The sequence below is a fragment of the Strigops habroptila genome, chromosome 14, assembly GCF_004027225.2.
Source record: "Strigops habroptila isolate Jane chromosome 14, bStrHab1.2.pri, whole genome shotgun sequence".
Taxonomy (NCBI): Eukaryota; Metazoa; Chordata; class Aves; order Psittaciformes; family Psittacidae; genus Strigops; species Strigops habroptila.
In genome coordinates this window covers 8,101,961-8,126,712 of record NC_044290.2, presented here as the reverse complement: position 1 = coordinate 8,126,712, position 24,752 = coordinate 8,101,961, and the positions used below count along the sequence as shown (strand labels likewise).

Sequence of the window (24,752 nt, the reverse complement as noted above, 5' to 3'; positions counted from 1 at the left end):
AGGTGTACCAACACTGAGGGTCTGGCAAAAAAGCTCAACACGCACATGCACACACACTCTCCAGTGAAAAAACTGGCAATGTTAGTAGCCTCAAGGTGCAATTTCCTGGAGCACTGAGATTGACATGCCAGCACTAAATGTTGTTAATTTAACTAACTTCAAATTAATGGCAGAGTCTGCAGTGGCCGAACCCCTCAAACACAGTCTCATTATAGCCTTGCTGGGAATGTCCTAAATATAGGCATTGACAGTTTAAAACAAATTCGCATACATTGGTGTATTTTTAGACACAAGTAAGGCGTCAGAGTTTGTGTCATGGTATAGGGTTGATTAATTGGGTTGGTAAGTCACCCTCCAGTCCACAAATTGGGCATTAAAATGCCCATGAAGGAATACAAAGGAGTTTTAGAACTACAATATGTAGTTATAAGCAATATTGGTATTCCAGGAAAGTGAGAAGGTCTGTTTTGTGTTTGGATTTTCGCTGGTTCTGTAGAACTTTGAAATTCTCATTTATGTGAGATTTTAGGCCATTTGAAGAGTAGGATTGAGGAGACTGCGGGTAATGGAAATGATGGATTTCAACACAACCTGTCGCCTGAAGGCAGCATAGCTAAAATCAAAAGGATAATCAAAATAAACTGAAGTCTAGACAACCCATCGTCCTGTCATTTTTGATGACAAACTCCATATTTCAGATCATGACATTTGAATCACTCAGTTCCTGTTTTCATATTTTTTAAGATTTTTTCCTCAGCATCGATATTGACTCTGCTGTCCCAGTGTTAATCACATCAGAAGCTCAGACTGATTCATCAGTTAGTGTATTTGATGTAGAGAACAAATATGATCTACTGAGCACGCATTCAACAAGCAGATACTGCTGCAAATGTTCCCCCAGCACTGTGGCACTATTGCTGGTAAAATCATCCTTGTGATAAAAGCAGTCAATTTTTGTGTGTAAAGTAAATAATTTGCAAAAAGAGCAGCAAATCTTATCTACAGGCAATTATATAAATCAATTATATTTGTGTTCTTTACTTACAGTGTGGGCTTTCCTTTGCCCCAACATGCAGAAGGGTCCTAGCAATAGGGACGTTGTTTGTCAAAATGGCGATGTCCAAAGGAGTTAGTCCCTCACTGTTTGGTGTATTCAGGTCCAGTTCCTCCAGTGTGTATTGATAAAGAAGAATCTGAACAGCATCCAGATCTTGCTGTTCTATGGCCTCAAACATAGCTTCATTGCACTGGAAATTCTGTGTATAAATAAAAAAAAATTCAGTAAAACTTTTCAAATGCCAGTGTTTTAAAAATAAAATGAGAAAATTTGTGTTTTGTGAGACTTCCATACAATATTGAACCTTCAGCCACAGATAGCTTCAGCTGGAAACATGAAAATGGTTTGCAGCAAAACTGAGCTTTGCCTGCCTCTGGACTTGTGTGCTTGAACTTGCTTGTCCTTGGGAAGATTCAAGTGAGATTCAAACCCATACTTACTTAGACATCCGTCCTATAATCAAACTATATGAGCAATATATTCTGGAGAAAAACCTTCACAGCTCCAGTGTGAGCAGTAACAGGTACTCTTCATTCAAACGCTTCAGTCATTTCTAGGTGCTCATAGTTTTGCACTTAGTTGGAAGTAGAAGCATTTGAAATGCATAGCCCTTAAATGAAGAAGTAGAAATGAGACTGAAAAAATTGGCTGTCCAGTGTGCATGCCCAGAAAGTGATGTATTTGAACAGCAGAGAACACAGCAGCCAAACCCATGAACATACATGACATTGACTCTGAAACAGGGAGAACCACTGAACCTTTTCTTACCGATGTCAAGGAGGTAAAACAATGGTAAAACACAAAGAAACCTCTCACTTCTTAACTGAGCTGGGGAGAAGCAGGTGCAGGAGAGCAGCCTACCCTGCAGGTTTCTGTTCTGAGAACATCCTTCTGGAGCCTACAGTAATGACATGCTATCTGCCAAGATTCTTTACATTCTCTCCCAGTGTCCCATTGCCACAATTACCCACTAGGTTTTTTGACACTTAAGAATGAATTAGTAGAAGCAAGAGGCCCAGCTAAGCAAAGAGTGTTCAGCGTGTGGTCACATACAGAAACAGAGATCTGTGTAGATATATTGTGCCAATGGGCATACTGGAGAAATGCATACATGAGAGGAAGCAATCCAGATACATGATGTAAGCTGGATTTCTGTGTCCTCAAACCCAGATGGAGGAAAGAGAGAAAATTCTTATAAAATAATGTATTCTTCATGATCTGAAATAAATACTGAAAGTCTTCTACTGTGATTAGAAATAACGATTTCATCCACATCAAAACTTCATTTTCTTTTTTAAAGTGACGTAGTTTTATTTGGCATATCACTGCCCAAGTTCTGCTCTCAGTGCAACAGCACTTTCTGAGAGAGTACTGATCTGCTGGAAGATCTTTTGGCTCCTCTTAAAAAGCATAGACTAATAGTTTGCCAGCAGTTCTGAAAACCAGAGCCCACAGCTACGCCTTGGAATTTGATCAGTTCTACAGGATTTGTTTCAGTTGTGCTTGAAGTTAAAAGTGTCTTCAGAAGTTCTTGGGCCTGACAGAATTCTTCTGCTCTATTGTTTTGCATGTGAAGTATTGGTACCACGCTAAGAAACACATATGTTAGATGCCTATGTAAGGATGAGATGAATCATGCAGCAATAAAGCAAGTCTAGGAGAGTAGTGCTGACTTGAGAATGTACCTTTTAGGCACTGAAGTACAAAAGATAGCTCATGCTGGAGAAGTATTTATTCTGTAGTTTTCCATAGAGAATAAAAGACCCTGCTTAAACAAGCGCTTCATCAAAACGGGTCTCTGTCAAATTCCTGTTTTCAATTTCTTCTCTAGATTGTAAGATTCAGAGTTAATTTCATTACCAAATACTTAGATCATACTGCAGTATTAGATGTAAGAGAAAAGACTCAGAAAAAGGAACAGTTAAATGGTAAGCAGCCAGATTTATCATTCTTTATCCACCCCCCTGTCAAAGCAAAATAATGTCTTTAAGGACATGTACTGTCATTAGAGAGGGCACAGCTCCAGAAAATCTTAGCAAAGAGGCCAGCACATATTTCTCTTATTGTAAGGTAAAACTTGAAGACAGAAATTTTTACTGCAATGCAGCATAGTTCTTTTCATTCCAGTAGCTCCACACATCTGCTGCCTTGTTTATACAGCACCTTATCATCCTGAGATCAGAGATCTTACTCTTATTCTGGTGTTTTGCCCCTACTCTGAAGTGCTCTGGCTAGAAATGAAATAATTTTAATTAATTTTAATTCTAAGGTCAAAATATTTTAATTAATATAATCAACTGCCACTCAAATTAATGCAATGCATTGAACAGCTGTACTCAAAATTAACATGGAGATCACTGATGTTCCACCTAAAGAGCTGGAAAAGAATAGCAGCTGTGCTCCTTTGCTCTTTGAAACTTCATTATTATGAATGCAGAACTGAACTCATAGACTGGGTTTTCATCTAAATTATTATAAATGCAAAATATATTCACCAATTCTCCAAAAATATATGTCAACATTCTAAAAATCATTACTTTCCTCACAGTTTACTCCCATTTGAAATTCTTTTTCTACTGATTTTGGAGCTTCCTCTATATTGTTGTTTATGGAAATAAAGGGTAGTTAAGCTTCAGAAGCATCTGCATTTTGATGCAATCAGGAAACAAGCAAAATTGTATTACTCTTGTAACTGAACACAGCTAGGAAAATCTACTTATTTAACAGTACATCCAGAAAGAGCTTACTACAAAGGGAATTGGTTGAAGTGAATGACTACATTAGTTTTCATTTCTTTTAGTGAAGTTTATCTCAGGAAACATGGTCTAACAGTCTGAGAGCAGAACAAAAAGGTCCTGCTGATGATATTGCTCAATAACAGGCTTCTGGTGCTCACTTAGGGCAGGAAACCAGGTACTCCTTGGTTCACATTTCCACTGCTGTGGCACTGGGTACATACAGGGTTTTCTGAAATGAGAATGGTCGTTCTCTTTTAATTTACTTGATATTTGAGCATAAAAGTTAAATAGACTGGTATTTGTAGCGTGCTACCCTAAGTACTCAATACCATTACTTGGCTTTAATTCCCATTTTGGGTGAAACTCAATAAATCCTGTACTACATCTCAGGAGTTTCTTGTGCTATATGAGAACAAAAAATCTCTGTTACATAATAAAACCAATGATGGCCAAGTTCAGTATAACAGCTGAAATTAACCTAATGATACAGCTCACAAAATCACCAGGCCGTTTTCACATATATATATGTACACTTTAGCAACAGATGTTACCTACCTGAATGATTAGTGTAGAGTTACTTTTAAAAGTTTGATTTGGATTCAGTTGTCAAAATTCAGACCTGCCCTGATGCCTTTGAAAATGCATCTTTGGATTTTTTTTGCTTGCCAAATGAAATGCCTGAACTATATGTGAAATGTTAGCCTTAAGTAAGTTGCTGAACAGAATCTAAGCACATGCTTAAGTTAAATCCCCATAAATGCTCTTGCCAGCTAATCTGTTGGTGAGGGTGTTTCACCAAAAGGGAAAAAATAAAAGCAAATTTCTATTTCTTCATTTCATTAGAAAACTGATTGAAAAAGCTGCACGGATTTAAACAAGAAACAGAGCATGAATTTTATAAGCTACTTCATCCAATCCAAACAGTTATGAGACCGAATTGCAAATATCAGGTTTTCCAAATGAACAATTCAGACACAAGCAATAGGCTGAAATATGTTGGCACGTCTTGTCACTTCAAAGAGTGTAAAAACATGGGAGCTGTGATATGGCCTTTCTAACTGGCCATGTATGCATCCCCCTCATCCACACGGCAGTGTGCATCTAACCATGCTATTGTTATTTCAGTCAAAAAACATCCTTGTCAGACAGCAAAATATCTACCACATTTTCAGCCATGCCGGTAGACTGCCCTGTTTGGATGCCTGCATCGAGCCCAGCTCTCCAACTCCAGAAAACCACTCTACACACCTGACCAACTTTTCCCCAACTATTTGCTTTCACACAGAAAACAGAAATATAGTTGAAGATTATATAGTTTTCTGCCAAAAGCTGATCATATTCAGAGTAAAACACTCTCTAGAATTGCAGCCAAAGGATAAGAAATTCAAACAGGGTTAAGATAGTACCTTTAGACCCATGTGCTCAATTTTAGTCCCACTGGTATTGTCACAAATGCTAACAAGAGTTTTCTGATTTTAGTCTTCATTTACATTTACTAGATAACTTTCTTCCACTTTGAAAGGACAAAACCATTTAATTCAAACAAACTGAATTCCATTTACAAGTGATCGGGTAAAGCTTAGGGGCAGTTTTTACATTGCTTTTCCCTTGACTCAGTCCTACAGCCTCTAATCATTAGCTAGACAGCTGTGCTATGTGATTAATTTATTTAGGTGTTACTCTGATGCACAAATGTATATACTGAAAAGGACTACAGTATTGCTTTGCAGTAAGTAATAACCATGTTCCAGTAAGTGATTCAGTGCTGGAGTGTTTAGAAATGTGATCTTATGTAGCTTAATTAAAATGAAGTGCCCCTTTCAAGATATTTGCTCTAGGTTTGACTGAAAAAGTCCACTATGTGCTACTGGAGTTGGAAAAAACATTAAAGTAGTTTCTGCAAAGCCTTGTTTTGATAAACATGAGTTCAAGAATAAAGCTATTTTGGGACATTGCTATGTCTGCAGCAAGACAACAATTTACTGAATGGAAAGTGTTGCACAGCAAGAGAGAATGGAAAGAAAACTCTTCACTGGCCAAAGCTGAAAGAAAACAAATCCTAACAACTGTTGTTCACTTGTCTGGAAACATGATTTTAGTCATTGGCTCTGCTCTGTAGCACAGAAACCCAATAATTAGAAAATACATCAGCTAGCAACTTGACCTGGAATGTTTCCACCCCTTCGCTGATGGATTCCTTGCTATTTATTTCTAGGGAAAACTGTGAAAACAACAGGCAAAATGGATAGAATGGGATCCAAAGCCTTTTAAGTTCAGTTGGAGACTATTCACTGGCTTGTGGACACCATCTCAGCCCCCACACTGGTAATACCTGGAGGTACCCAAGACATCTTAAGTTTTTACAAAGTACTTTTTCTTCCTTTCTTGTAAAAGGAATGCTTGTGTATATATATTTAATCCATATTTTGTCAAATTAATGCCAAGACCTTAGTCCTAAAATAACGCATCATCACTTGAGTAAAGTAGCTTGTCTTTAGCCTTCAAGAAGGTCAGACTTTAACACAGGATCGTAAATGGTCATTCTGTGAAGAACATACAGCTCTGGTTAGGGAACAAAGTGAGGTGATGAAAATTGTACAGATTAAAAGCAAACCGAATAAGGAGATGAATAGGACAGTAAATTGCCAATTTGATAAATATCAAGTAATTACCATTGAGGTCTTACGGAGGCTGAGCCGGTCAGATCGAGCTCTGAAATACGCTTCGTCAAAGGATGTGTGACTCCCCTTGAGCTTCTCTGACAGGTTCCGATACAGCCGCTTGGCAGCATTTGGAGAGGAGGGCATGCTGTTCTTTTTAGTCTGGAGGAGACTTAAGTTATGCATTTGCTGTGTCATTTTCAGCTAGTGGTTTCTAGAAGGAAAAACAACAGCTGTTTAGCAAGGATTTGCTGCACTAACATCATTGATCAGAGCTGTATCATTGAAACGCACACTGCAAGACTTCTGTGGCAAAAATCACTTTCACACACTCAGTGCTTGAACACTCAGGAGCATGTTTTGGGGCTTTTTCAATGGCAAATTGCTCTTTATGGAATTAGTGTCTTGGATATCTATTGGGAGGGAGAATTAAGGATGGAAAAATAAAACAGACCACTTCAGAACTCTTTGCTGATTTGTATAAGGAGAAAGGGTTTCGTTTAGTTGGGGAAGTGGCCTTTTGACAGAATGAGTTCTGGTAATGCAGGTGTCAGAAGAAAATTACACCCAAATGTAAATGTTAGAATACAATTTGGATAACACGTACCTAATCTGCATTTTGTCAGTACGATGGCTTCTTAAAACAAAACTGAATCAATTGAGAGGGAAAATATGCAGGAACACAATGCAGGACTGAATTTTTTAACTGATCAAGTGACTTAAGTTTGACACAGACAACTGCGTCAAGACGTGTGCTTTATTTCCCACATTACTACCTGCTAGCAAACTGTGCTCCAAAAGCATGTGGTGTTTTCAGTTGGGTGGGTGGATTCTCCTTCTCCAGACACTCAAGCAGTATTTCTCACCCAGAAGGTATGGCTTGTTCATCTCTGAACCCATCACAAGCTACTACAGAAATAATGCCAATTTAATCTGCATTAAATGCTGACGTGTTATCATCCCTCTGAAAGTCCATTGCTACAGAGAATGTTTTTGTTAGAATTTTGAGAAGCATTTGGCAGGGAGGGAACCTGCTCTGTGACTGAGACTCCTAAGGTATTATGTTTAAGCAAATAACAGCTGAAACACAGAAAACCTACTTAGGCTCTGTTATAGGCATAATGAGGCATAGGTGCATTCTTAGTTTAAACTACCTACGGCCAAGTAGTGTCCAGGTTATTGCAAACAAAAACTTTACACTATATTTTACAGGTAATATAATCTGTGATTCTAATAGATGCTGTTTACAGTCTCATACTGAGTAGTTTCTTCCCTCAGTTCATGAACAGGCACTGGCTTAGTCTGTGTATTGTGTAACTTTATCCTGCTCTGTGTTTGCCCTGTCCATTTAGACTACAAACTCTTCCAAGAGGGACTGCCTCCTCTCTCCAAGACTGCCTAGCCTAATAGGATTTCCATATTATCCATAATTAAACAACACTTTCTATGTTCTATGATTACAGTAATTTTTCCATATTAGGAAAAACTGAATTAGTATTTAACTCTCTGGGAACAGTTTTGCCTTTCTGAAGGAAAACCAAGAATCAGATTTGACCCAACTACAAGCACAGGAAAATATCCCCAGGGATCTCTGTGAAAAGGTGATGAATTTCCTCACTTTTCCTTTTGCCTGATAAGAGTGTGTACACATTTATAAGACAAAATGTCTGTCTAGAAGACCTCACAGCTGTAACAGTAGACCTGCTACCCTTTCAGACTATCTTTTCCTGGAAATAATCTTTAGATTCTTTGTACTATGTACTATGCAACAAATCCTGTAACTTTCTGTTCTTATGGTCTCAGCCGGTGCCTAAGTAAATCAGACTGCAGGACCAGACTCTAATAACTATAATCATAAAAACTTTCTTTACGAAACACTTTCGCTGCTGTAGAGGCTGCTTGGTGACATGAATTGATCCCTAAGATTAAAGGCACCACCCAGGTCTCACAAGCTTCGTACACCTTCTCTTCTCATTTGAAAGTTGTGGTGAAGCAGACACCCTGAGCACAGAAGTATCTGATTACAAGTAGTCTCACATATTCTCCAAGCTCATGGGGCGTTGAAGAGAGACCAAATCTCTGAATGAAGAGAGATGGAGTCAACATAATTGACACATGTGATGAGAAGACTTTGATGAATTAGAACAACAGTGTGTGCAACCAGAAGGGAATTATGCGAACTGCATCCTTGAAACTAACGTGCAAGAGGGGATATCATAAGAAATGAGCTTTCTGGGACTCAGGGATGGACAATACTGCAATGTTTTTGGACTGCTGCTCTCTGAGCTTATGGAATAAAGGTAATGTGAGGCTCACAAAAGCAATTATTTCTGCCTTTTAATTATTACATGCATTTCAGCAGTGCCTACAAGGACTAAGTGAAATAACTGCCTCTTCAAATGAAGCATTTTATTCTCTGCCCTGAAAAACAAGCTTGCACAGACTAGATAGAAAGGCTGAGTAGAAACCAAGGAACAGAGCAAATCAAAGTGTCTGTCATGAGAAGCTGCTTGTTAATGTCAGACTAGAGCATAACACTGAAATTATGATCACCAATGCCAGCTCACAAATGTTCCAGACATGCCAGAGTGTTTTGGAGCCATGTGCTGGAATCATTGTGGGTTAGGAAGTTAGAACAGTTAGAACCGTATGGAAGTTGCTGGTAAGTGTTGAGTTTTAATATTGGGTAAACTTAGAAGACAGCCTTTTGTTTTACAGATGCATCTGTGGAGCTGTTTGGGAGTATAAATATGAAATAAAATTCTTTTTAGGATGGTCAAAAGATTTCATTCACATCTGTCTCTGTTTAGCAGACCTTCAACACTTCAGTTTATTTTCAGATATTTATTAAAAATAAGCTTAAGAAATAGCCAATTATTCCCAAAGCTGAATACCATCTTCTGCTGGTCCGTCTTATTAGGATTTTAAAGAAACTCGGCAATTTACCTAATGATAATAATAATAATTTCATTCTCAGACTAACACTTCCATAGTTTTTGTTAGTATATGGAGCTACAGATCATCCCACATAAATTTCTCCTCTTACCTCTGCTTGCAAGAATTTCTTCCTTTCATCAATAAAGTATGGGTCAAGAATCAGTCTCAAATTACAGATTAAAATATGCCAATAAATGTCATAGGAATGCTTTTAAAGGAAGTTTCAATTTCCTAAGATCATTTGATTCCAAGAGTACAGTCGTTGAACACCAACTACCACGCAGTTAGTAATAAACTCATGACAGAGACAACAATTTGCATTTACCACACGAACCTAAACATCATCAAGACAAGGACAAAAATGAAGAACAGAGCTGTGCAATACTTAATTCAGAGGTAACTCAGCACACAAACTGGTTTATTCCCCAGCAACAGGGTGCTTTAAAAGCCAAATTCAAACACAAATGAATATAAGTTAGTTACCATTATAAAAGCTTTACTTTTTTGATTGGCAAATACTGACCCTATATTAATGTGCTTTTAAAAGCATATTGCAGAGAGAAAAAGAAAAATGAGAAATCTAAATTCTAGATCACTGTCTGTGGTATGTGGCACATATGTGCTGCACTGTATAGACAGGTGCACTACCAGGACACAGCATAGCTGGAAAAGCATTAACTTTAGGAAAATACAACAGCCAAGAAACCATTGAACACTATATGTGTTCTTAAATATATTATGAAACATGAATTTATTAAACAAATTTACACTTGAAACTAATAATTAGAAATCAATGCATGAAAGAGTTAAATGTGACTTACCAGCTTAGGCTATCCCAGGCAAAACGTGAATAAGTTGCTGGTAATTGTCCACTGTCACCGTTGATGAATCACATTGGCTTTGCTGTCTCTGCTGCTTCAGCCTCTGGGCAGAACGAGGAAACCTTTTCCTTACACTGCATGAATGATCAGATATGAAAAACCTTATTACCAGCAATTACTGAAGTCCAAGCTCATTGATTAGATCTCAGAGCAAACCAGTATTAAAAAGCAAATAGTGCTGTATCACAAATAAAATATTTGGTGCTTTAACTCTGTCCTAGCTACCTGTGCAGCTATAGGAATGACTGATACATAAAGCTCTCGCCTCCAAAGATGCCTCAAGTTCTGTGTGCTTTCAGCTTGGTGCATCCCTTAAAATTGATCAGCAGCACAGAGTACGAGTAGGAAAAATAATTACTGCCAGAGTAAACAGAACTGTGATTGTAATTAATTTGCCATGAAGTAAGAGCAAAAAGAACTAACGCAGCCATCTTAAAGCAGTTAGTTTTATGTTAAACTAAAAAAAAGGGGGGGGGGGGGGGGGAGAGAGAGGGAAGAATCACAGTCCTACACTCAGTCCAGTAATGCATGTTGCATGCGATGTATTGTTCTTTCTTCAGGCAAGCTATCACTACAGCTGTCTGCAATCATAGCAACAAAAGCAGCAACCACATCCATAGCTATGGGACATCTGTGAGATCATTTGGAAGCTCCCAGCCTGAAGAGGTTATGCTTAAATTCAGATTATTAAATGAATAAGAAAAACATATTTTATTGATGCCTCTGTTTCAGCTAAACCAGATCCTGTAATGGCTGCATTAAGAGCTTCCAAAATAGTACAATGGGGATATTTCAAAATACTTTTTTTTTTTTTTTTTACTATAGGGCAAAAAAATGCAAATGCTGGATCACACAGAACCCCACAAAGATGTTCCAAAGTCAGAATATGGAATAACCCATCCAGCCTTAGAACTCTAAAACTAGTGTAGATGATAAGCAAAGACAAACATCAACCTAGGAAATAGCTATCCTTTCTGGAGAGTCCAGTAGGTTAAATTCCTGTAACCAGAACATTCCTGAGGAACAACTGGCAATCAATAAAAATCAAAACACACTGATTCCTGAGTCTGTCTTAGCCAATGATCATGAATAGCTACAGAAAAGGTGGGTTTTATTGTTTTTAAAGGGGTAACGGAGCTACCGTGGCAATCTGCTGGGAAAATTTCACTTGCTTTATTCAGACATGATGCTTGGACTTGGAAACCTCCGAAAAAGCTGGTGATCAGTCCGATTTTCCTACCCCTCAAAACTGAGTTAGGGGTACTGTACCTCATACCAAACAGCATCCTGTTGCCAAAGAAGCTAAAATCTAGTCCTGGGACTCACATTTGTATCTCATAGGACTTACTATATACTTTTTAAATTAACCCGGATGTGAACCTAACCAAAAAATGATTTTTCTGTATGCACATTTGCATTTCCTCACACCCAGCCTGGATCTTCCCTCTTTTAGTTTAAAACCATCACCCCTTGTCCTGTCACAACAGGCCCTGCTAAAAAGTCTCTTCCAAACATAACTCCCTGCATATTTTGCTGCAGCCGAGAATTACAAAGTGCAATGACAATGAGCTATGCACGACATTCCTTCTCCTACACCATGAAAATCACAGGCTAGTTACGTACAGGATTCCCTCTTTTGTTCTGCTGCTCTGAGGATCAGTAGTGGGAAGGCTGCAGGACAGCTGACTGAGGTCACTGCTCCCTGCCAAGGAAATCTTTCGAAAACCACTGAATACCTCTCTAACACTGGGATACTATCTGGGAAAGCAACATGCAGCAAATCTGAGATGTCTAAATTAGTTAAAATTAAATGTAAGCAGAAAAATTCCATTTTCAGTGCAGTACTGAATAGGGATGGTTCTTCTGAGTCAAAATCCCTGATTAAGTTTTTTTTTGGTCTCTATAGAGTCCATCTATGGAACTCACTTGTGAGGGATTTCTCAACTTCCAGCTGTTTTCAGGGCAAAAACCTGAAGCGAGTTTACTGGAACTAGTCTATTCTTAAACATTTTCTAGCAATTGCTCATTGTGGGTCAATAGTCCCCCCTCTCTCTTTTACTTTCTCCCTTCAGCTTGGTGGAAAGTAGAACTTTTGCCATTGCCATTTCAATTTTTCTAATGCTTAGTACTTCTCTACAGCCACTCACACATTATTTAGGATGAACAGTAAAAGACAAGGCGTTTTCTTGCTCAAGCTATGAAAGACAATTAGTTTTTTGTATCAAGTAAACATATTTCTAACCTTTTTGTCATATGAATTTAAGTTCATTATTAAGCTGTTCAAAAGCCAGAAGGCAAAACAACACTCAGCAAGAGTAAGAGAAGTAATCATAAATTTACTGAATGATAAAAACATGAAATTAATTACTAAAAATGAGGAATGAAAGTGTGTAAATAAGTGTGAGAGGCACCTACACCTAGAGGTGAAAGTAGACTAAAAGACCTACAGAAAACAAACCCCTGAGATTATGATGAAACACATGTAGAGAGATCTGTTAGCCTGGTCTTGTACAGAAACCTGACTGTTCTTAGCTTTTGATGATTCCATCAGATGGCTCAAAGATCTCAGCCATTTATTATTTCCCTTGCCTATATTTCATACTTACAAACTGAACAGAATATTTTGTTTGCTGTACTTATACTACTTAACCTGTTGAGACAGACCTTCATTCCATGTTTCATCACTCTAAAGTTTACCTACCTGCAGTACACATCATCAGCTGGTTCCACAAGCCGCTATCATTATTATTACTGTCGCTAAGGTGAAGATATCCTGAAGATGTACACTTAGCAGTACACTTTGTTTAAAGAGGCCACCCAAGTTGGCTGATTAATTGAGACACTGATCAAAACATTTTCCCTGTATTGTTCTCAGCTTTATACACCACAGATATTTTTAGCAGCCCAGCAGCACGTTGCATTGGCCATTAATTCCATGAAGCAAGTCCTGTTTGGTTCTTCTGGACACTGGTAACAGTTGTGGGATGAGGGAGGCTGCTCTCACACGGAGGATGAGAAGCTCACAGCTGTTCTGTGTGAAGTCTCAGGGTAGCCGGAGACATTCGTTTTCATTTCGGCAATCAATAGGTGGCAGTATCCACCCAGGTCTTCAAACCCCTGATGTGGTCCATGGAGCAGCAGCCACGCACAGGTATCACGTTGTCCCAAGCACACAGTGTCCAGTGGGTAATTGCAGATGGTAATTCAGCAAAGCACGTCCTCCACGTACAGAAACCAATGCTTCTCTGGTTTATATCACCTTCTGTTTAGGCACTATGCACACACTCAGCTTGTGAAAAACACTTGGTAGACCAATATTCTGGAAGCTGGGTGGGAAGTTTGGAGCAAAGAAACTCTGACATGTGGAACTTGAATACTTCATGTGGAGCCTGACTTTACCTCCTAATCAGTCAATGGCAAAGCTGTCATCATCATTAGAGACAAAGCTGTATCTTAGACTGTTCATGATCCCCCTAAAAGAACAAACACTGCTCAAACGTCAGATGTGACGTCCTGTACAGTCACAGCTGGGGTCAGGCAATGGAGCCAGGCAGATCAGATACCTGGGAATGGGATCTCCAGCCTCTGTCCCAACGTAGCATGGTCAGGCCAACTCTGACATCTGTGTGCTCTCTCTTTTTGGGAATCCATGACTAGAAAGGTTGTTAAAGTGACTCTGATCAGATACTGGGGTGTTTTTCTCATGCAGCCAAAAATATACAGTGGGAAAGGTTAAAAAAAATCCAACCCCTCAATCCCAAACAAGCCTATAGAAGTGTATCTTCCTTGTCTCCACACTTATTCTTTCTTGCAGACTTTTATACATATAAGCTACTGTAGTAAATTCCAACTCTGGTTTTGGCAATTTCTGCCTCTCTGGCTCCCTGTTTACCTATCATCTTTCACACGTACCCTTTTGCCAATTTGTTAATTCCCTGTCCTATTCCCTGGTCTCTTGTGTTTCCTCAAGGACATTGATCTGAGTCTTACTGTTTCACTAGCTCCTTTAGCCAGTGTTCTTGATCCAGATCCATAGCAAATAACCTATTATCCACAGAGACACAGAAGTACTCAGTATGTTCATAAAAAAAGACAAATATTTCCCAGTTCATCAGTCACAGACGTGATCAAACTCAAGAAATTCTGAAATTGTGAGTGAAGAAAAAATAATTGTCTTTGGACTAAGTTTAGAAAATTTCCCAATGAAATAATTTTACCAAGTGTTTTGAAATATTTGAGACACCCGTGATGTAAGTGGCTAAAAGAAACCAAGCTTGGCAGCCCCAGCTCCTCCAGGCTTCCTGCCTTTGCCGTGGTTCCTAATCTCAGCACAACCTGGATTTCAACACACTGTGCTGCAGGGCTGAAGCTGGCAGATATGTCAGTGCCTGGGCCCTGCAGACTCCCACTTCCACAGGAAAGGACATGGAGGCCAGGAATCCTCCAGCTTTGTGGCAGCTTGGATGGCAGCAGTGCCTTGGAGCTGCAGGCCTTGGTTGCTTGTATTTCACAGTATGGGTTTAGGTGGACTAGCCTAGCAGTAAAGTGTAACTGTTTGGTTGGAATTCTTTAAAGATGACATGGTTTTTGTACAGTTTGTTTTTGACAAAGTGACATTTTCTTTTTCCCTAGTCTTTTTAATTGGAAGATTCCTGAGAATAACAATCCCTGGTTGCAGTGGAATAGAATCAGGCCTGGAACATTTGAGGCACAAAAGAGTATGTAGTTATTTGAGATCACTTGGAGTTTAAGTTCAACAGAAATCCCTTGGTATAAGAAGTTTGTCAGTTCCTTAAAGCCATTACTGTTTGAGACAAGGAATCAAAGAGCAGCATGTGGATCCCAAGTGATCCACATGCATACCAAGAGGTGCTCACTGACACGGCTTGATGGAAATGCTGCCCTATTGCAAAACCAAAGTAGGGCAGGATGCTCTTTGCTCATGGTTCCTGCCATTGTTCTCCATATTATGAAAAAACCTAAACCTGTGCAAACAGATCCATCTTCAGAAAGGGTATAAAAGTAAATACAGACCATCAGACACATCTGAAGATATTACTGTTCCTCAGAAACAAATTACCCAGCTGAACATCATAGAAATAATGAAGTTGTCGGTAAGAGCAGCTCAACATGTTGTTTTGTCAGTCTTGTGTTGATTATGATATCTAGTCAGACACTTTATACACAGCTAATTTATGCCACATATTGTTTGGCCATGACTACTCCCAGCTGGACTGCAGTTAATCCAAGCTGCAGCACAGCATTTTACAAACAGAAATTGACAGTTTTTCATAGCTGGCAATTTCTAGATTAGGAGAGAATAAGGAAAAAACAGGATTTACCAAAATTGAGCATGGAATAAAGCTGAATGGAGGCAGATACACACGACTCCTTTCTTTATTTTTTAAGCTATAGCTATAAATTGATGCTGTTTTAAAAGATCAGAACAACTTTTAGGGTTGTGACATGGCCATTAGAAAGACCAAAAGGAACTCATATATAGAAAGGTGTCATTGCAGCTTTTGTATGATTACAGTGATTAGCAAGGCACTTACTAACATAAGGCCTATTTCTGATGGTGACTCTCCTTTTTCTTCAAAACTTGATGTGTGAGAGCATCATTGCAAAGCACTAAACAAGAGTCATTATTTTTCATACCGAGTAAAGAAACAACTTTGGTAACAGAAGAACAACTTCCTCCTATTCTCTGAGCCCCAAACTGTTTATTTCACTAAACACATATTCCTTAAAGAGCAGCTTGTTTGCCCTCATAAAAGCAGAAATTCAAGGGCAATGATTTCCTTTAAAGAAATATTTTACAGTGATTAAAATAATGCATTTCAAGAACTACCATTTCAGAAAAACTTTGGTACTGAGGGGGGCTATTTTCAAGGCTAACAAAACCTGGGGAGAATAATTTTCCAGATCCTGATAGAGACAGACTATTCTAGATAACAATTCATAACAACAGCCTGTTGGTCTGCATCATCAGAGAAAGAACCACAAGATCTGTCTCATTAGACCAGCTTTTGTGAATAGCCCCCATGGGTCATCTCTGTAATAGGGAAACATCACACTTCCCAGCTATGACAGTTTTACACAGGCTGGAATTCATACTGCAATCATTTGGTCTGATGTGACTGTTCATTTACATTTTAGTTAAAATGAAAATAACTCTGAGGAGTTCCAAACCAGTGTCTCACAGGAGCAATACAAAAACCTAAACAGAACAGAAGTGATTGCCATGAAGTAACTCCAGGCTTTCCAGTGCAATTCTATTTCACATTGAGTTAAAAAGCTCATTTAAACATTCATTTTTGCTGAGCATTTATGATAGCTTTCAAATCATGCAGATTCAAGGTTTCCTACAGAGGCAATATACACAGATATTCAAGAGTTTTTTTTAAAGCCTTTTATAATGCACAGGGGCAAGGACATCTGACTATGAATTCTTTACAAGGGGTACAAGGCACAGCAAGATCACTGGCAAAACTCAAAATACATGATTGTTCTTTCCTGAAGTCCAACATTTCAGTACAATTAAAATTCAAATGCAGGAAATGCAACTAAACCTTTCCTGTGTGGAACAGGGGAGATCTGTAACATAATTTGCCAAAACTGATCACGTTTTTATCGCAGTGGAGGCTTTTACAGTACGTAGCAGTTAAAAAAAGAGTTCCTGAAAACATCCTCTCATCACTTTCCTTAAGCCTTAAAGGTGATGAGTCTGTTTCCTTTCAATTCGTTATGTCAGCCTCTCGCTAAGCAATAAACATTATTACTGGTCCTTGCTTTGTTGCCACAAATCCCATCTCCCCCTCCAGCACATATGAGGACAGAATATAAAGTGATTGTTGCTCTCTAATGAGCACATATTTTTGGATGGATTTAGTTCACACTTTTTCTTTCCATTCCTCCATCTTCCTCATGCCCTAACCACCACATCGATCAACACCAAAGGTGAGAAATGAAGCTGAAATAAATGCAGCAAGCATTGCTCTGTTTTCCAACAGGTCAAAGAGAATCTGATCCAGGCCATAAGATTCTTGGGCTTATTTCCAGAAATTCAGATTCTGATTTAGCAAAGCACTTGGGATGTGGCCTTCAAGTCACTTATTCCTTTCAGGACTGAAAAAAACCCCAATCCCTTTTCATGAGGGATTGTGGTATAGACCAAATCTTGGTACGTTAGCAAAAGTCTCTGAACTTCCACCTTGTCCCAGGCCATGTGGGACAGGCTTTACTCATTCTCACTGATCTTTAATCTTGGGCAGAAGGTGCTTACAATACCAACAGCACTCTTGCAAGTACCCAGGCCTACGCTAGGTAGTACAACCAGCACAGCCTGCTCTAAGTCACACTCTGAGCTGGTGCAGCCTCCAGCTGGGCCAAGTTTCTAAGTACCTTTTGTTCTTGAACTCATATTAAACCACTTGTTAGTCCTAGAGTACAAAGACATTGGCTGGGGAATCCTTTGCGATACCAAGCTCACATACCCTACCCATACTGAATCCAGAATATTTTGTTTTCTACATGTTCACTTGTAGTTTCAGTTAAATGCAGCAAATTGAGAAGAATATTAAAAATTAAGTTCAGAAAGTGTAAAACCCCAACACCCCAACAGCCTATTATAAATTACTACTACCTATATTTTTATAAATGGAGTACTTAGAAAGTGTTTGCACATCACCATCCAGATATTACATTCATTAGAGTTGTTCCAGGAGACGGATGGGGAGAATAATTTGCTGTTGTGCTAAAAGATCCAATATTGATTTGAAAACAAGGACTCATGGTCCAATGGAACAACATTCTCTGTAGCTAGAAGTGCTAATCTGACTTCATCTTAATGGAGTTAATAAATATTTGCAAAACCAGGCAGCTTAGGTGGCTTAATTAAGAAAACACTTGGTTTTCACCTTTAGGAATTCATTTCCTCCAGGGTCAGAGTTTGGTGGTCTTACAGCTATCACACAAACTTCTACACACTTTGCAATGATTAATGATCTCTGTTCAGAAAAATTATGAGGTGCTATAAGGAAAAATTACCTAAATTCACACAATGTGAAACCTCTCACTGAGCACCTTTCTTCTGCAACTTAAAAAGAGGCATGATCTGTATGCATGTATTTCATAGATAACTTGTATACAAGTAACCTACAAACCTGCACAGAAGTATCTTATATCATAATGCAGTCAATCGCTTATAGGCAACACTGAATCCAACTGAAATCTTATAGATCCTAAGTGGTGGCAAGAGAACTACCCTTCAGGTATCACTGATCAATGACACCTGAGCCCTGGTACAGGAAAAAATGCCCACAGGTTTTAATTCAGGTGCTCTTCTTGACTGTAACATTAAAAATACCCCAAAACAACCAACCCAAACTCATTTGAGCAGTACTGGTAATTATACATACCCTGCTCAGAAACTAAACACTTATTTTTTCTCATCTTTCGGTGATTTGTTGTCAATCTCCTTCCAAAACATGAACACAATTACATTATGATGCTGTTAAGCTTCTACTAAGATGATAGTATATTAATTTAAAAGTTGATAGCAACAGCTTTTTAGGTAGAATAACCTGTTTCTTTAAGAAGAAAGGAAGTCCTGAAGATTTGTGAACAAGTTAAACATTCAATAAGCCCAGTTTTAATATGAATAACTCACTGTGTGCTAGCTGTGTCACAATTTCCTTGCCTCAGCTTCTGTTCTCTTAAATATACAGCTGATAGATAATTGTGAAGCTTAAATCACCAATATTTGTCAAGTATCAAGAGATTCTCAGATGGATGATAGTTTATTATATACAATCATCTAATAGAAAATCCTGTGCTCTAATACTTTGTAAGCACCTGATCTTTTCTATTGCCTGTACTTTATAATACAACTATGTATTTTGGTTTTAATTAGGGGCCCCAATTAGAAAGAACTTGAGAATTACCCACTGTCTGTATTCAGAATGAATTTTCTGTCTTGCTTCATCTTTCAGATGAATTTGCTGAAAAACAGAAGGTCAAATTGACTATTCCAGCTGCACTTCATAAGAAACAATGTTAAACATGAATCATAAGAGTCTTGGAATTGCTGGTGCAGATGGCTGTTGCCTACTGTTCAATATAAATAAGGTGAATTTTCTTGGCAGAAATATTGAGCTACAGAGGGGGGAAAAAAAAGTCAAGCCGGAGAGAATGACTTCAACCTCGAATCACAGATAAAGAGCAACCATGAAAACACAATAAAAATTCCATTTGAAATTTAAAAAATGAGCATTTGATAACAGAGTAATCCCTTTCACAATATTCTATCAGAAAACTCACATACATTTTCACATTGACTTCAGTCCAGAGAAATGTTTTGTACAGGAATCACTGTGTAAGTACCAAAGCTTGAAAGTTCAGTGGATTGCAAATTGATAGGACAGAAAAGTTGGGAGCGTGATTTGTCCAATGGTTACGCAATGTACCTGTGGCAGAACTAGAATTGAGCATTGATATTGTTCCTGTGCCTATTTCTATCTAAGAAGTGAACCTGTGCTTCAGCAACAAGCTGAAGTATCAGCATTTCAGTAGTATAGAAAAGTTTGATTACTGAGCCCACTATTGTAGCACAATCTCACAGTTTAAATACAACTTTCTAGTTTCTGACAAACATCCAGACACTTAGAAAAGCATGTTCAAACAAGTGCAGTCCTTGAAGAATGATTCTTTAGAAGGGTGAGAAACCCAAGACAGTAACTACCAGCCTCCTGAAAACACAAACTGATAGGCATTCTAAAAATTAAATGCTCTGAAATATCAGATACAAACTGTGCTGTGAGAATACAGAAAAAGACAAGTGAAGCAGCTATGTTTTCTAATAGTGGAAGAAACACAGATACAAGCTCAATAGCACCAGCCCACCACAAAGATTGCCTAGATTCTCCTCCATTTATATCAGGATTCAACATTTTAATAAGTAATAGAAAACACATGCTTCATAAAACTTCAAGTAGTTCTAATATGAGTTTAAAGAAATAATTCAGTCAGAATTTCACACCATGAAAAAAAAATACCAATTTTGGTCAGGGTTTCTCCATGTTTCTATGAACAACCAAATGTGCTTTCAGTACGCAGCATCTTGTCCAGCAGGCTGTTGAGAGTAGTGAGGAGAATAATACAGCTGGTTACTTCAAACCAGAATCATTTATAAATGAAAAATAAGGAGTTCAGGCTTTAGAGTGAAATGAATCTTCTCTAATTTTAAGTGAAGTTCCGCAGCTTGATGCAATATGATATTAATTCCATAATGGAGGCTCCTACTTTGTTAGCAAATGATAACCACCCCTCTCAGTTACTGCCTTTCAGGTATCTCCTAAAGATCTGATAGCTTGTAAGCTTCCTTAGCTCTTTGATTTTAGGTTTGGATGGGAAGAATCCAGAGGTTACCAATATGAAACCTCACTGCATATGAGAAATATCTTTCTTTAACCTCAGATTCAGCTGATAAAAACACAAGAAACACCAATCCTAATAAATCTTGGCAGAACTGAGCTACTGCTGGTTTGTGTTGTCAATCAGTCGTCAAAATGTAGAAGAAAGCTGTTTCTAAGTTCAGGCAACATTTCCAATCGTGCACATGGTGCTTACAGTAGATGACAGTGCAAGAATTAGATGCTACTTGCATACCAGAAATACATTCGAAATGTGAAGTGGAATGAGTGATCACAAGTATACAAGAAAATAAAACAGGATTGCAGTGGTAACGTTTGAATTTGCAGTAAAAGTTGTCTGCCTACAAGGTGTGGGTTTGAGAATGCGCCGAAACAGAGTCAATTCCTTTTAATCTCTTTCATCAATCTGTCTATCCAAAGCAGCATCTGAACTGTATTTCCAAGCAAACAATTATATAAAAGTAAATGACTTATCTCTGAGATAACTCAGGAACTTTTCCTTTCCTTGAAAAGCAGTGCAGAAAGTGAAGGAATAGCTGTACTGAAAATTACTATATCAACATGCGTCCATCTAATAAAAAACAACCTAGAGAATTAGAATATATTAAAAAGAAAATGTTAGATACACACAATGAGCCTTTTAGACATGGTTAGAGAGCAATTGTGTTTCCTCCAGTATAACTACCAGGTAAATAATTCTCTGTAAATAGTACTTTAGAGAAAACTGCTTGCAGATGATTTCCGAGTTGAAAGAAAGGCAAAACTCACTACAGCATTTGCTTCAAATTATACATCCAACTAATTATCAAGTAGTGTCTTTCAATATGGAACAATAAATACAACTGAAGAGCATACACAGATGGGTGAGAAAATTATGAGTGAAATATAAAAGTCAGTGAAGTCTGAAAGTAATTACAATGGAATTTTATTCCATTCGTTCTATATAAAGAGAACTTTATACTAGTGCTATAGAAACTCATTTTCACCTCTGTGGCTAAGATGATAAGGCAGTGCACTGATATACAATTTCACATATTTTGAATAACATGGGATTTTACACTGTAACTAATCCAGGAACAAATGGAAAAGGAGAAAACATTAAAATCACCTTCTTTTGCAATGGATAGGTCATGATTAAAACAGGTCCAAAAAAACCGGCATTTGAATTATCCATGCTGTTCTAAAACTAATACTATATTAAGAGTGAACGATGCAAAAAGTATCTTCAAAAAACCTGAGCAAATGAAGATGGACACTCATGGATCAGAAATTACTGTCTAAAGCTACTGACCACTATTAACTGCAACAGAATTTGAGCCAATCAGTTTCTTCAAGAGTGCGTGTTGATTGCTTTAATTCTCTTCCTGGACAGCACAAATGATGTGGAGTGCTGTAACTACAGGTTGCACATTCTGCAGCTTGCTCCTATTACCCACAACTCACCTGTCTACGTTCTTTTACTGGCATCTTTTATGAAATCTGAACAGCAAAGCCAAAAGCTTCTTTAACTTCCACTGATCTCACCACAGAAACAATAAGCAGCTGTCAGAGAGTCAAAATGTGCAATATCCACCTATTACTGCTTTGGAGAAAGATCTTTTTAAATCCTGAAACACATCTTGTTTAAAAACTGCAGATGCTTAGAAGTAATATAGAAATTATTATGACATCTACAGCATTCTATCAAGATAAAGACCAAGGCAAAAGGAGATGCTGAAATTTAATTCAGTACCAAAAGATGGACAAAGGACAAATTACAGTGAAACTAAGATAGATGAAAATGTAATTTCAGTGTTGGAATTACCCCTTCTTACAAGTAGCTGTACTCTGCAGTTTAAACTGATAAAATTTCAGGCAGTAGAAGAAAGTGAGTCACTACTTTGATAAATGACTTCGAAAGCCCCAATAGATGTGTATCTGAGAAGAAATGGTCCAGGATGAATTAACATTTATCTTTATAGAATGGATTTGTGACAGGGTCTGGGAAAGGAAAACATACACAGGACTTCTAAGAGCAACTTCTGATCATAGTTCTTCAATTACAACAGCAGTTTGTAAACAGCTGAAAAAATAGGACACCCACCCCATAGGGATATTCTGTGACAGGGGAAATAGAAATTTGCTTTTTCTGAAGCTAAATGAAGCACAATTACAGAGATTTTATGTAACAATGAAAGAAACACTCTAATTTATTGGATCTTAAAAGTATAAACAAACAACATGGGATCTCTGCTAGAGTATCTATATATCTCAAGCATTTTGTCTTTCTGGAAAGCCTCCAAAATCACAGCGCTTTGGCTGAAGTATTATACATGGGAATATAAATAATACCAGTTTCTTGAAGAGATGGATAAAGAGCTTTCCAGTAGCTTCCAAGTAATAAAAAGATACTACGAACTAAGAAATCTGTGCAACTGTTCAACTTGCAGTTTTCTGTGGCAATTTAGCAACTGTTTATTACAGTCTAAAGATGCTCCAGTTATTACCTCTGTGCTGCCTGGTTATAATGTAATAGAAGACTTTTTTAAAGCTGCTTCAGACTTCCTAAAAGAAATATTTAGATAACAGATTGCTTCTCTCTTAGAAAATCAGGATCTAGGTCTTCTCACTGCTTTGATATTCACTTTCATGACAAGAGTCTTGCAAAATACATCATTTCAGAATGGGATTTGGAATAAACTGCTCTGATAGCTCTTCCTTCTAGTTCTGCTGTATATTGAAAGATCAGGGGTGTGATGCATTCCACATGAGTTGTCAGTATCTTCAACTCACAAACTATTACTCAGAAAAGAAAGCTGACTGTTACCCAGCAAAATTGTACTGACAAATTACAAGCTAGTTAAAGCAAAACAATTTAATGACCACCTATTATACCCGGAATTTTACTGCAATGATGAAATTGCTTGTTTGTATTTGGAATTATAACAAAGTATTTTTAGAGATGACAGGAAAACATTCAAATGTCTTCTTTCACTCTAATACTCTACTATAAAAGTAGCAATTTGGAGGATTGGCAAAATAGTACTGTGGAATGACAGCCCAAACTGCAAAGCGCTGGTTAATCTCTCATTAACTTTGCTACTGCAGGAATAAACCCTTTCTGATCAATGTCTCAATTGTGTCATGAATAAACCAGAACACGGTCATTTCATAAGTGTTGGCACATTTCCCTTCCCTCACAACAGTAAAGAAAAATTGCTCTCTTATGTCCATTCATCATACTTCAAATGAAAAGGGAAAAGATACTTGTCTGATAGATGCAAGAGCTACATTCATCATAAAATATACACAATTATCAGCTGAAAGATGTTATATATCAGTGGTGTCCTCAAGTAACCTTCTGGAAAGCTTCCTGACTATATGTGACATGTCACTACTTCAAAGACTGGGCAACTGAACATACTTTTGCACCAATTTACAAAAATTGCACAAAATAGGTTGTCATGCAATTCCAAGCAAGTCTAGTAGATTTTTAAACTGCAAGTTTAATAATTAACAAACACTCCTTTAAGTTTCTAACATAGCTGAAATTGCTTCCACTCTAGGAAACAAAGTTAATAGAATGGATCCTACTTTAATCTACATCTTCAGGCTTTTATGACCTTAAAGTTTTGTTTAAATTAAGATTTCTATAGAGGAGCCTAAAGGCTACACAAATTATTGTAAAATTCAGAGGCAAACGATGCCTGCACTCTCTGAGCTCTGCACTTGTATAACTCTGGACTCAACCCAAAGAATTCAGGAAGATTTCACAAACTGAGATGATCATATTTACTTGTTCATGAATATTTTTGTAAAATTTGGCTTCCACTGTCGAAATTTATATATGAAATGTGAGAGAGGAAGGCCAAGAGCAAATGTGTTGGGCTTGACCCTGCAAACTCATGAGCACTTCACTATATACCCATGCCTCGAGCTTCTGCAGGAGCAAAGTCTTACAGTCAGAGCCATCCCTCAGCTGTGCACCAGCCAGAGTAAGGTGAAATAAGACCCTCCTGAGGTGTGACCCTGCCCTTAACTAGAACAACGGAGAATGCTCATTTCTA

General features: G+C 38.0%; 1 protein-coding gene across 2 annotated transcripts in view; it reads right to left on the bottom strand.

Annotated features, from left to right (window-relative positions):
• The window catches only part of ANKFN1 (ankyrin repeat and fibronectin type III domain containing 1), a 110,867-nt gene that overhangs the window by 58,331 nt on the left and 27,784 nt on the right, over nucleotides 1–24,752 (bottom strand). For both annotated transcript variants that reach the window (XM_030506532.1, XM_030506533.1), the window contains exons 2-4: nucleotides 10,214–10,347; nucleotides 6,468–6,669; nucleotides 1,046–1,256 (exon numbers count right to left, since the gene is read on the bottom strand). In XM_030506532.1, the coding sequence (XP_030362392.1) occupies nucleotides 1,046–1,256; nucleotides 6,468–6,653 (397 nt within the window). In that variant the 5' untranslated portion in view covers nucleotides 6,654–6,669; nucleotides 10,214–10,347. The remainder of the gene's footprint in view (nucleotides 1–1,045; nucleotides 1,257–6,467; nucleotides 6,670–10,213; nucleotides 10,348–24,752) is intronic.